General features: G+C 37.9%; 1 protein-coding gene across 4 annotated transcripts in view; it reads right to left on the reverse strand.

The window, feature by feature from the left end:
• Window positions 1–532: 532 nt before the first annotated feature.
• Window positions 533–15,650, reverse strand: part of LOC112238626 (signal-induced proliferation-associated 1-like protein 2) — a 341,137-nt gene continuing 326,019 nt past the window's right edge. For all 4 annotated transcript variants that reach the window (XM_042305703.1, XM_042305704.1, XM_042305702.1 and 1 more), the window contains 2 exons: window positions 12,176–12,257; window positions 533–1,938 (listed from right to left, as the gene is read on the reverse strand). In XM_042305703.1, coding sequence (XP_042161637.1) covers window positions 1,792–1,938; window positions 12,176–12,257 — 229 coding nt within the window. In that variant the 3' untranslated portion in view covers window positions 533–1,791. The remainder of the gene's footprint in view (window positions 1,939–12,175; window positions 12,258–15,650) is intronic.

Raw genomic sequence — 15,650 nt, forward strand, 5'->3', positions numbered from 1 at the left:
TGATTATAATGCATTCGGGTTCTGCATCACAAATGGCACCCTATTCCTAGAGTGTAGTGCACTACTTTTGACCAAAGTCTTGACCAAAAGTAGTGCACTACGTAGGGAATAGTGTGCCTTGTGGCATGCGGCCCAGGTTTGTGTATCAGCTGAGCGATCCATGGACAAGGCAAGAGTAGTAACAAGGAAAGCAAAGAGAAAGGACCCATACTATTCTACACCTATATTAACACACAGCCTCTTGTAGGATATCAGCACATGTCAAATACAACCGTCATTCTCCCCACAGGAACTGCTTACATTTGTGCTGCTAACTTTTTAAAACACACTAAAACAACTACTTTGTTATTGCTAAGACGTGATGACAGCAGCATATAAACAGACTAGTGATAGAACAGGTTTGAGAAATGCTGTCGAATGAAAACCTTGGAACTCCATTTTTGCAATTTTACCATTTTGTATTTATTTTGATTTGTTTACAGAAATTGAAAGCAGTAACTCCCCGTAGTGTACTCTCAACACTTCATGACTCTAGGACAAGAAATTGATTTTAGTTTTTTTTTTTTTTATCTTTGAAGGTTTCGTAAATTGTTAATGGGAAAATATGGCAGTTTTTCCCATTTCCTGAAAATGTTCTGTTGTGGAGATAAGAAGTTTTCATCCGACAGCGACAGCAGGAGAGCACCTTTTAACATCAACCCTACTGCCCCTTCGTGATTCTATATTACAACATTGAAGAACATAAAGATTAAACATAACTATTTCAAATCAAAGCGTTTGGATCAAACATCAGGTTGGCTTCTAAGTGTTTGTGACTTTAGGAACGTTGAGGAAACAGACAGTAAAAAATACTTCTCAGGTCAGTTGGGCTACATTCTTTAATCCCACTGTGCCTTTACAGTCTAGGTCTGCCACATGGTTGGTGCAGATAGCAGACCGTGTTGATTCCTGGTGCACATAGCAGACATTAAGTTGATTCCTCTTGGTGCCTCGTGGTGCAGATAAAGGAACAGACATTAAGTTGATTCCTCTTGGTGCCAATAGCAGACAATAAGTTGATTCCTGGTGCCGATAGCAGACAATAAGTTTATTCCTGTTAAGGGGTTGCCCAGGGGACAGAGGGGTTCCCCAGGGGACAGAGGGGTTCCCCAGGGGACAGAGGGGTTCCCCAGGACAGAGGGGTTCCCCAGGGGACAGAGAAAGAGGGGTTCCCCAGGGGACAGAGAAAGAGGGTTCCCTAGGGGACAGAGAAAAGGGGTTCCCCAGGGGACAGAGAAAGAAGGGTTCCCCAGGGGACAGAGAAAGAGGGGTTCCCCAGGGGACAGAGAAAGAGGGTTCCGTAGGGGACAGAGAAAGAGGGATTCCCCAGGGGACAGAGAAAGAGGGGTTCCCCAGGACAGAGGGGTTCCCCAGGGGACAGAGAAAGAGGGTTCCCCAGGACAGAGAGATCCCCGGGGGACAGAGAAAGAGGGGTTCCCCAGGACAGAGGGATCCCCAGGGGACAGAGAAAGAGGGGTCCCCCAGGACAGGCTCTCCCACACAGCACAGGGTTTTCTTGAATAGTTATGTTTTTGTCCCTGGGGCCCCAGGGAGTTGTAGTTTGTAGAAATGTTCTGTCCATGTGGCATTCGAGAAGTCAAGTCCCCCCCAGGGCAGTAGAGGGTTCCATTGCTCCTTGGGCAGTAGGTCTCTCTCAGTGCAGTAGTATGGCAGTAGTCCTCAGAGTTCTGTTACCCCCTGGGGTAGTAGAGTTCCATTGTTCCCCAGGGGCATTAGTAGTCCAGTAGAGTTTCAGGGTTTCTTGTCGATAGTGTGGAAGAACCATTCAGTAAACTTCCTGAGTTGAGCGGCTGATGTCTGACTCTCCTCCTGTAGTCTCATGTTGTCTTGTCTCAGGTGCTGCACCTCTACCTGCAGCAACACCTTGTCCTCCTTCTCCTGGTAGAGAGAGAGAACATATCATATTAACACTGACCTCTAACCCCTGACCCCTAACCCTGACCCAAACCCTAACCTCTACCTGCAGCAACACCTCCTGGTCCTCCTCCCGAGGAGGAGATCAACACTCACCATTAGGGTTTTGTCTGAAATGGATGCCATTTCAGATGGAGGCTAATAGTTTCTTATCACTCACTTGGAATAAAGCATGGGTTCACAAATAGCTGTACAATTACAAACACACCCTATTGTTCTTGGCTTATAAGACTAGCTGCGTGACGTTTTTCTAACCAACTTAAAAAGGGGACACTGGCTTCTATAGTCAGGCAGGACTCAGCCAGATGTAGGGTAAATGGGTTTCTCTGTATTCTTCCCAGGGTTAAAATAAGGGACTGGAGAGCACAGACACAGAAAGGAGAGGAAGGAAGAGAAGTTAACTAGGTAGTGATTGAGAAAAGAGACCATTATACAATTACACCATACCATTACACCATTATACCATTACACCATACCATTACACCATACCCTTACAGCATTATACCACTACACCATCACATCACACCATTACAGCATTATACCATTACACCATTACACCATACCACTACACCATACCACTACAGCATTATACCATTACACCATTATACTACACCATACCACTACACCATACCATTACAGCATTATACCATTACACCATACCACTACACCATACCCTTACAGCATTATACCACTACACCACCACATCACACCATTACAGCATTATACCATTACACCATTATACTACACCATACCATTACACCATACCATTACATCATTATACCATTACAGCATTACACCATAAAACCATACCATTACAGCATTATACAATTACACCATTATACTATACCATTACACCATACCATTGCAGCATTATACCATTACAGCATTACACCATACCATTACACCATTACACCATTATACTACACCATACCATTACACCATTACACCATACCATTACACCATTATACTACACCATATCATTACACCATTACACCATACCATTACAGCATTACATCATTACACCATACCATTACAGCATTATACCATTGCACCATACCATTACAGCATTATACCATTACACCATTACACCATACCATTACAGCATTACACCATTACACCATACCATTACAGCATTATACCATTATACCATACCATTACAGCATTATACCATTACACCATTACACCATACCATTACAGCATTATACCAAAACACCATTACACCATACCATTACAGCATTATACCATTACACCATACCATTACAGCATTATACCATTACACCATACCATTACAGCATTATACCATTACACCATTACACCATTACACCATACCATTACAGCATTACACCATTACACCATTACACCATACCATTACAGCATTATACCATTACACCATACCATCACACCATTACAGCATTATACCATTACGCCATTATACTACACCATACCATTACACCATACCATTACAGCATTATACCATTACACCATACCACTAAACCATACCACTACAGCATTATACCATTACACCATTACACCATACCACTACAGCATTATACAATTACACCATTATACTATACCATACCATTACACCATACCACTACAGCATTATACCATTACAGCATAACACCATACCATTACAGCATTATACAATTACACCATTATACTATACCATACCATTACACCATACCATTACATCATTATACCATTACAGCATTACACCATAACACCATACCATTACAGCATTATACAATTACACCATTATACTATACCATACCATTACACCACACCATTGCAGCATTATACCATTGCAGCATTACACCATACCATTACACCATTATACTAAACCATACCATTACACCATTACACCATACCATTACACCATTATACTACACCATATCATTACACCATTACACCATACCATTACAGCATTACACCCTTACACCATACCATTACAGCATTATACGAAAACACCATTACACCATACCATTACAGCATTATACCATTACACCATTATACTATACCATAACATTGCACCATACCATTTCAGCATTATACCATTACAGCATTACACCATACCATTACACCATTGCACCATTATACTACACCATACCATTACACCATTACACCATACCATTACACCATTATACTATACCATATCATTACACCATTACACCATACCATTACAGCATTACACCATTACACCATACCATTACACCATTATACCAAAACACCATTACACCATACCATTACAGCATTATACCATTACACCATTACACCATACCATTACAGCCTTATACCATTACACCATTACACCATACCACTACACCATACCACCACAGCATTATACCATTACAGCATAACACCATACCATTACAGCATTATACAATTACACAATTATACTATACCATACCATTACACCATACCATTACAGCATTATACCATTACAGAATTACACCATAACACCATACCATTACAGCATTATACAATTACACCATTATACTATACCATACCATTACACCATACCATTGCAGCATTATACCATTACAGCATTACACCATACCATTACACCATTACACCATTATACTACACCATACCATTACACCATTACACCATACCATTACACCATACCATTGCAGCATTATACCAAAACACCATTACACCATGCCATTACAGAATTATACCATTACACCATACCATTACAGCATTACACCAAAACACCATTACACCATACCATTACAGCATTATACCATTACACCATTACATCATACCATTACAGCATTATACCATTACACCATAAAAACATACCATTACAGCATTACACCATAAAATTACAGCATTATACCATTACACCATACCATCACACCATTACAGCATTATACCATTACACCATTATACTACACCATACCATTACACCATACCATTACAGCATTATACCATTACACCATTACACCTTAGCATTACACCATACCATTACAGCATTATACCATTACACTATTACACCATACCACTACACCATACCATTACAGCATTATACCATTACACCATTACACCATACCACTACACCATACCATTACAGCATAACACCATACCATTACAGCATTATACAATTACACCATTATACTATACCATACCATTACACCATACCATTACAGCATTATACCATTACAGAATTACACCATAACACCATACGATTACAGCATTATACAAATACACCATTATACTATACCATACCATTACACCATACCATTGCAGCATTATACCATTACAGCATTACACCATACCATTACACCATTACACCATTATACTACACCATACCATTACAGCATTATACTATTACACCATACCATTACAGCATTACACCATACCATTACAGCATTACACCATTACACCATACCATTACAGCATTATACTATTACACCATTTCACCATTATACCACACCATACCATTACACCATTCCACACCATTACAGCATTATACCATTACACCATTACACCATACCACTACACCATGCCATTACAGCATTATACCATTACACCATTACACCATACCATTACAGCATTACACCATTACACCATTACACCATACCATTACAGCATTATACTATTACACCATTACACCATTATACCACACCATACCATTACACAATTCCATACCATTCCAGCATTATACCATTACACCATTATACCACACCATACCATTATACCATACCAGTACACCATTACACTGTTAAACCATACAATTACAACATTACACAATTACACCACACCATTACTGCATTATACTATTACACCATTATACTACACCATACCATTACACCATACCATTACAGCATTATACCATTACACCATACCATTACAGCATTATACCAATACACCATCACATCACACCATTACAGCATTATACCATTACACCATTATACTACACCATACCATTACACCATACCATTACAGCATTATACCATTACACCATTACACCATTACACCATACCATTAAAGCATTATACCATTACACTATTACACCATACCACTACACCATACCACTACAGCATTATACCATTACACCATTACACCATACCACTACACCATACCACTACAGCATTATACCATTACAGCATAACACCATACCATTACATCATTATACAATTACACCATTATACTATACCATACCATTACACCATACCATTACATCATTATACCATTACAGCATTACAGCATTACACCATAACACCATACCATTACAGCATTATACAATTACACCATTATACTATACCATACCATTGCACCATACCATTACAGCATTATACCACTACACCATCACATCACACCATTACAGCATTATACCATTACACCATTATACTACACCATACCAATACACCATACCATTACAGCATTATACCATTACACCATTACACCATACCATTACAGCATTATACCATTACACCATTACAGCATACCATTACAGCATTATACCATTACACCATTACAGCATTATACCATTACACCATTGGACCATACCACTACGCCATACCAATTCAGCATTATACCATTACGGCATAACACCATACAATTACACCATTATACTATACCATACCATTACACCATACCATTACAGCATTATAACATTACAGCATTACACCATAACACCATACCATTACAGCATTATACAATTACACCATTCTACTATACCATACCATTACACCATACCATTGCAGCATTATACCATTACAGCATTACACCATACCATTACACCATTACACCATTATACTACACCATACCAGTCCACCATTACACCATACCATTACACCATTATACTAAACCATATAATTACTCCATTACACCATACCATTACAGCATTATACCATTACACCATTACACCATACCATTACAGCATTATACCATTACACCATACCATTACAGCATTATACCATAACACCATACTATTACAGCATTACACCATACCATTACAGCATTATACCATTACACCATACCATTTCAGCATTATACCATTACACTATTACACCATTACACCATACCATTACACCATTACACCATTACACCATACCTTTACAGCATTATACTATTACACCATTACACCATTATACCACACCATAACATTACACCATTCCATACCATTACAGCATTATACCATTACAGCATTACACCATTATACCACACCATACCATTACACCATACCAGTACACCATTACACTGTTAAACCATACAATTACAACATTACACAATTACACAATTACACCACACCATTACTGCATTATACTATTACAACATTATACTACACCATACCATTACACCACACCATTACAGCATTATACTATTACAACATTATACTACACCATACCATTACAGCATTATACCAATACACCATCACATCACACCATTACAGCATTATACCATTACACCATTATACTACACCATACCATTACAGCATTATACCATTACACCATTACACCATAACACCATACCATTACAGCATTACATCATACCATTACAGCATTATACCATTACAACATTATACTACACCATACCATTACACCACACCATTACAGCATTATACTATTAGAACATTATACTACACCATACCATTACACCATACCATTACAGCATTCCACCATACCATTACAGCATTATACCATTACACCATTATCCTACACCATTACATCATTACACCATACTATTACACCACAACACCATTACACCATAACATCACACTATTACACCATTACACCATACCATTACAACATACTATTAAACTATTTCAACATTTCAAGATTACACCATTCCCTTACACCATTATACCATTGCACAATACCATACCATTACACCATTAAAACATACCATAATACCATAACATCACACCATTACACCATTACACTATACCATTACACCATACTATTAAACTATTTCAACATTTCAACATTACACCATTCCCTTACACCATTACACAAAACCGTTATAACATTGCACAATACCATACCGTTACACCATTAAAACATACCTTTATACTATTACACTGTACCATTTCATTATACCATACCATTACACTATACCATTACACCACACCATTACACCATTAAACCATACCATTACACAATATCATTATACCATTACACAATACCATTACACCATTAAACCATACCATTACACAATACCATTACACCATTAAACCATACCATTACACCATACCATTACACAATACCATTATACCATTACACCATACCATTACACCATTAAACCATACCATTACACAATATCATTATACCATTACACAATACCATTACAACATTAAACCATACCATTACACAATATCATTATACCATTACACAATACCATTACACCATTAAACCATACCATTACACAATACCATTACACCATACCATTACACCATTAAACCATACCATTACACAATATCATTATACCATTACACAATACCATTACACCATTAAACCATACCATTACACAATACCATCACACCATTAAACCATACCATTACACAATACCATTACACCATACCATTACACCATTAAACCATACCATTACACAATACCATTACACCATTACACAATACCATTACACCACACCATTACACCATTAAACCATACCATTACACAATACCATTACACCATACCATTACACCATTAAACCTGATGACGGGTTAGGGTTCCCATTTGGGAACGATCCCTTCCGACGTTAACTGGGACGTGGCGCATGGAACGCAAAAATATTCTTAGAAATATTTAACCTCCACACATTAACAAGTCCAACAGCTCAAATGAAAGATAAACACCTTGTTCATCTAGCCAGCAAGTCAGATTTCTAAAATGTTTTACAGCGAAAACATAGCACATATTTATGTCAAACCACCACCAAAGACACAGCTAATTTGAATAGCCACGTTGAACAAAATATGCAATCAACAACCGCAGGATTAAAAGAAAAATAATTCACTAACCTTTTGAAAATCTTCATCAGATGACAGTAATAGGACATGTTACACAGTACATTTATGTTTTTTTCAATAATATGCCATTTACATCCATAAATCTCTGTTTACAATGACGCCATGTTCAAAAAATGCTACTCAAATGTCCGGAGAATGTTGATAGCCCCGGCAGATAACGTCAGATAACAAGCAATACACATCATAAACTTAGACTAAATACACATGTTCTACATATAGTTAGAAAGATACACTTCTTCTTAGTGCAACCGCTGTGTTACATTTATTTTTAACGTTACAGAATTCGTTCACTAGGCTATAATATGAGACGGCGCTCAGAAATTAGCATTATGTCTCCTCTATCTCGGAGTCCACGGAAACCCATAATTAACACATAAATATTCCCTTACCTTTGATGTTCTTCGATCAGAAGACGTGGAAGGAGTTATACTTACCAAAAACTGCGTTTGGTTTTCAAGTCTGTGTCTTTAGGTTATCAAATTACACCATTACATCATACCATTACAGCATTATACCATTACACCATAACAACATACCATTACAGCATTACACCATAAAATTACAGCATTATACCATTACACCATACCATCACACCATTACAGCATTATACCATTACACCATTATACTACACCATACCATTACACCATACCATTACAGCATTATACCATTACACCATTACACCTTAGCATTACACCATACCATTACAGCATTATACCATTACACCATTACACCTTAGCATTACACCATACCATTACAGCATTATACCATTACACTATTACACCATACCACTACACCATACCATTACAGCATTATACCATTACACCATTACACCATACCATTACAGCATTATACAATTACACCATTATACTATACCATACCATTACACCATACCATTACAGCATTATACCATTACAGAATTACACCATAACACCATATGATTACAGCATTATACAAATACACCATTATACTATACCATACCATTACACCATACCATTGCAGCATTATACCATTACAGCATTACACCATACCATTACAGCATTATACTATTACACCATACCATTACAGCATTGCACCATACCATTACAGCATTACAGCATTATACCATTACACCATTACACCATACCACTACACCATACCATTGCAGCATTATACCATTACACCATTACACCATACCATTACAGCATTACACCATTACACCATTACACCATACCATTACAGCTATTACACCATTACACCATTATACCACACCATACCATTACACAATTCCATATCATTACAGCATTATACCATTACACCATTATACCACACCATACCATTATACCATACCAGTACACCAGTACACTGTTAAACCATACAATTACAACATTACACAATTACACCACACCATTACTGCATTATACTATTACACCATTATACTACACCATACCATTACAGCATTATACCATTACACCATACCATTACAGCATTATACCAATACACCATCACATCACACCATTACAGCATTATACCATTACACCATTATACTACACCATACCATTACGCCATACCATTACAGCATTATACCATTACACCATTACACCATAACACCATACCATTACAGCATTATACCATTTCACCATTTCACCATTACACCATTACATTATACCATTACACTATTACACCATACCACTACACCATACCATTAAAGCATTATACCATTACAGCATAACACCATACCATTACATCATTATACAATTACAATTAAACGCGACAAATTCTGGTTGAAATGCAGCCAAAATTCTAGTGGATGCACATCAAAACTTCAAAATTACATATTATATGTCGACTAAACTGGTCAAACTAAGTGCAGAATCGAGCTTTAGCATGTTCTAAACATGCAAAACAATCCTTAGCGTGAACAGACAAACCTACATCGTTTGGTGAATCTTGGAACAAAGAGAGCTCCGGACCCGATGCGCGCATGAAAGTACATGTATTTTCGCGTGACCCGGAGGTTTCAGCCCGCCAAAACTCGAGGGAGCACGCGATTCTCACAATGACAGGCCCCACTGAAAGGGGACATCGCGCTGAAGAGATAGGAAATGTTCCAGATCTGTAGCTGGTTGGGAAGGGTGGGGGCGATGACGTCAAAGTTGGGCCAACTTTCATGATGGCAAGAGAGAGTTTGGGAGAATGGCTGCCCTGAGAGTTCTGCTTTACATAGAGACATAATTTGAACGGTTTTAGAAGCTTTAGAGTGTTTTCTATTCAATAGTAATTATTATATGCATATATTAGCAATTTTTGACAGATTTTTTTTCTGTTTACTATGGGCACGCAATTCCTCCAAAGGGGGCAGTAGTCAGCCCTATCTTTAACAGGTTTTAAACCATACCATTGCACAATATCATTATACCATTACACAATACCATTACACCATTAAACCATACCATTACACAATATCATTATACCATTACACAATACCATTACACCATTAAACCATACCATTACACAATATCATTATACCATTACACAATACCATTACACTATACCATTACACCACACCATTACACCATTAAACCATACCATTACACAATATCATTATACCATTACACCACACCATTACACCATTAAACCATACCATTACACATTATCATTATACCATTACACAATACCATTACACCATTAAACCATACCATTACACAATATCATTATACCATTACACCATACCATTACACCGTTACACCATACAATTACACCATACTATTACACCATTACACCATTACACCATACCATTACACCATATCATTACACCATTATACCATTATACCATTACACCATACCATTGCGCCATATCATTACATCATTACACCATTACACCGTACTGTTACACGATTACACCATGCCATTACATCATTCCATTACACAGTATCATTATACCATTACACCATACCAATACACTACTACACCATACCAGTACACCATTACACCATACCATTACATAATATCTTTATACCATTTTTATTTATTTATTTTTTTTACCTTTATTTAATTACACCATACCAGTATACCACTATACCACGCCTCTAGCACTGAGATGCAGTGCCTTAGACCGCTGGGCCACTCGGGGAGCCTAAAAATATAGTTGCCAACACATTTTCCTTTGAGGGCCATTGTCTCTGGAGGTGTGGGAAGAGAAAAGAAGAAACATAAGAAGACAAAGACGAAGAAGTGAAGAGAGTGCCGTACCTTTCTGAGATCATACTGCAGTTGTCTCAGGATCACCTCCAGTTGGTTGACTTTACCAGTCAGAGTGGATGGGGAGTTGTTCCTGGACAAACACATAGATGTTATAGTGTAGTATAGTGTTGTGATTTGAAGTGGTAAAGTATGATACGGTATAGTATGACAAGGTTTGGTATAATATAGTATAGTGTGTTGTTGTATGGTACAGCATAGTATGGTATAGTAAGGTATAGAATAGTAGGGTATGGTATAGTATGATATGATGTGGTATGGTGTAGTATAGTATGGTATAGCATAGTATAGCAATGTATGGTATGGTACAGTATAGTAGGGTATGATATCGTATAGTATGGTATAATATAGTATGGTATGGTATGGTGTAGTATGATATGATGTGGTATGGTATAGTATGGTATGGTATAGTATGGCATAGTATAGTAGGGTATAGTATGGTATAATATAGTAGGGTATAGTATGGTGTAATATAGTATGGTATGGTATAGCGTGACATAGTATGGCACGGTATGGTATAGTATAGTAGGGTATGGTATCGTATAGTATGGTTCTGGTATGGTACAGTATAGTGGGGTATGGTATCGCATAGTATGGTATGATGTGGTATGGTATAGTATAGTAGGGTATGGTATTGTATAGTATGGTTCTGGTATGGTGTAGTATGGTATGGTAAAGCATGGTATGGTATAGTATAGTCTGGTATGGTATAGTATGGTATAGTATGGTATGGTATAGTATAGTATAGTGTGCCATGGTAGAGTATAGTATAGTATGGTTTGGTATGGTATAGTATAGTATGGTATGGTACAGTATAGTGGGGTATGGTATCGTATAGTATGGTATGATGTGGTATGGTATAGTATGGTATAGTATGCTATGGTATAGTATAGTGTGACATGGTAGAGTATAGTATAGTATGGTATGGTATAGTATATATGGTATGGTACAGTATAGTAGGGTATGGTATAGTATGGTATGGCATAGTATGATATATTGTGGTATGGTATAGTATGGTCTAGTATAGTAGGGCCTTCTCCTATAGAGCTTCATTTTTATGGAATGGTCTGCCTACCGATGTAAGAGACGCAAACTCGGTCTCAACCTTTAAGTCTTTACTGAAGACTCATCTCTTCAGTAGGTCCTATGATTGAGTGTAGTGTGACCCAGGAGTGGGAAGGTGAACGGAAAGGCTCTGGAGCAACGAACTGCCCTTGCTGTCTCTGTCTGGCCGGTTCCCCTCTTTCCACTGGGATTCTCTGCATCTAACCCTATTACAGGGGCTGAGTCACTGGCTTACTGGTGCTCTTTCATACCGTCCCTGGGAGGGGTGCGTCACTTGAGTGGCTTGAGTCACTGATGTGATCTTCCTGTCGGGGTTGGCGCCCCCCCTTGGGTTGTGCCGTGGCGGAGATCTTTGTGGGCTATACTCGGCATTGTCTCAGGATGGTAAGTTGGTGGTTGAAGATATCCCTCTAGTGGTGTGGGGGCTGTGCTTTGGCAAAGTTGGTGGGGTTATATCAGTGTCTCCTGACCCCTCCTGTCTCAGGCTCCAGTATTTATGCTACAGTAGTTTATGTGTCGGGGGGCTAGGGTCAGTTTGTTATATCTGGAGTACTTCTCCTGTCCTATGTGTCCTGTGTCCTGTGTGTCCGGTGTCCTGTGTGAATTTAAGTGTGCTCTCTCTAATTCTCTCTAATTCTCTCTTTCTTTCTCTCTCTCTGAGGACCTGAGCCCTAGGACCATGCTTCAGGACTACCTGACATGATGACTCCTTGCTGTCCCCAGTCCACCTGGCCGTGCTGCTGCTCCAGTTTCAACTGTTCTGCCTTATTATTATTGGACCATGCTGGTCATTTATGAACATCTTGGTCATGTTCTGTTATAATCTCCACCCGGCACTGCCAGAAGAGGACTGGCCACCCCACATAGCCTGGTTCCTCTCTAGGTTTCGTCCTAGGTTTTGGCCTTTCTATGGAGTTATTCCTAGCCACCGTGCTACTACACCTGCATTGATTGCTATTTGGGGTTTTAGGCTGGGTTTCTGTACAGCCCTTTGAGATATCAGCTGATGTACGAAGGGCTATAGAAATACATTTGATTTGATTTGATTTATGGTATAGTTTAGTTGGGTATGGTATAGTATGGTATGGTATGGTATAGTATGATATGATGTGGTATGGTATAGTATGATATGATGTGGTATGGTACAGTATGGTATGATGTGGTATAGTATGACATAGTATGGTATGGTATAGTATAGTATGGCATGGCACGGTATAGTATGCTATAGTATAGTATGGTGTGTTATAGTATAGTATCGTATAGTATGGTATGGTATAATATGGTATGGTATGGTATAGTACGGTATGGTATAGTATATTATGGAACAGTTTAGTAGGGTTCGGTATCGTATAGTATGGTCTGCCATCGTATGATATGATGTGGTATGGTATAGTATGGTATGGTATAGTATGACATGGCATGGTATGGTATACTATGGCATAGTATAGTATGGTATAGTTTGGCATGCTATGGTATAGTATTGTATGGTATGGTATAGTATGGTATAGTATGGTGTAGTACGATATGATGTGGTATAGTATGGTATTTTATAGTATGGTATGGTATAGCATAGTATGGTATGGTATGGTATGGAATGGTATAGTATGGTATAGTATAGTATAGTATGGTATAATATAGTATGGTATAGTATGGTATAGTATGGTAGTATGCTATAGTATGATATGATGTGATATGGTATCGTATGGTATAGTATGGTATGGTATAGTATGGTATGATGTGGTATGGTATAGTATGGTAAGGTATAGTGTGGTATAGTATGGTATGGTATATTATGGTATGATGTGGTATGATATAGTATGGTATGGTATAGTATGACATAGTATGGTATGGTATAGTATGACATAGTATGGTATGCTATAGTATGACATAGTATGGTATGCTATAGTATGGTATGGTATGGTATAGTATGGTATGGTATGGTATAGTATGATATGATGTGGTATGGTATAGTATGATATGATGTGGTATGGTACAGTATGGTATGATGTGGTATAGTATGACATAGTATGGTATGGTATAGTATAGTATGGTATGGCATGGCACGGTATAGTATGCTATAGTATAGTATGGTGTGTTATAGTATAGTATCGTATAGTATGGTATGGTATAATATGGTATGGCATGGTATAGTACGGTATGGTATAGTATATTATGGAACAGTTTAGTAGGGTTCGGTATCGTATAGTATGGTCTGCCATTGTATGATATGATGTGGTATGGTATACTATGGCATAGTATAGTATGGTATAGTTTGGCATGCTATGGTATAGTATTGTATGGTATGGTATGGTATAGTATGGTATAGTATGGTGTAGTACGATATGATGTGGTATAGTATGGTATTTTATAGTATGGTATGGTGTAGTATAGTATGGTATAG

This window comes from Oncorhynchus tshawytscha, linkage group LG24 (assembly GCF_018296145.1).
Source record: "Oncorhynchus tshawytscha isolate Ot180627B linkage group LG24, Otsh_v2.0, whole genome shotgun sequence".
NCBI lineage: Eukaryota > Metazoa > Chordata > Actinopteri > Salmoniformes > Salmonidae > Oncorhynchus > Oncorhynchus tshawytscha.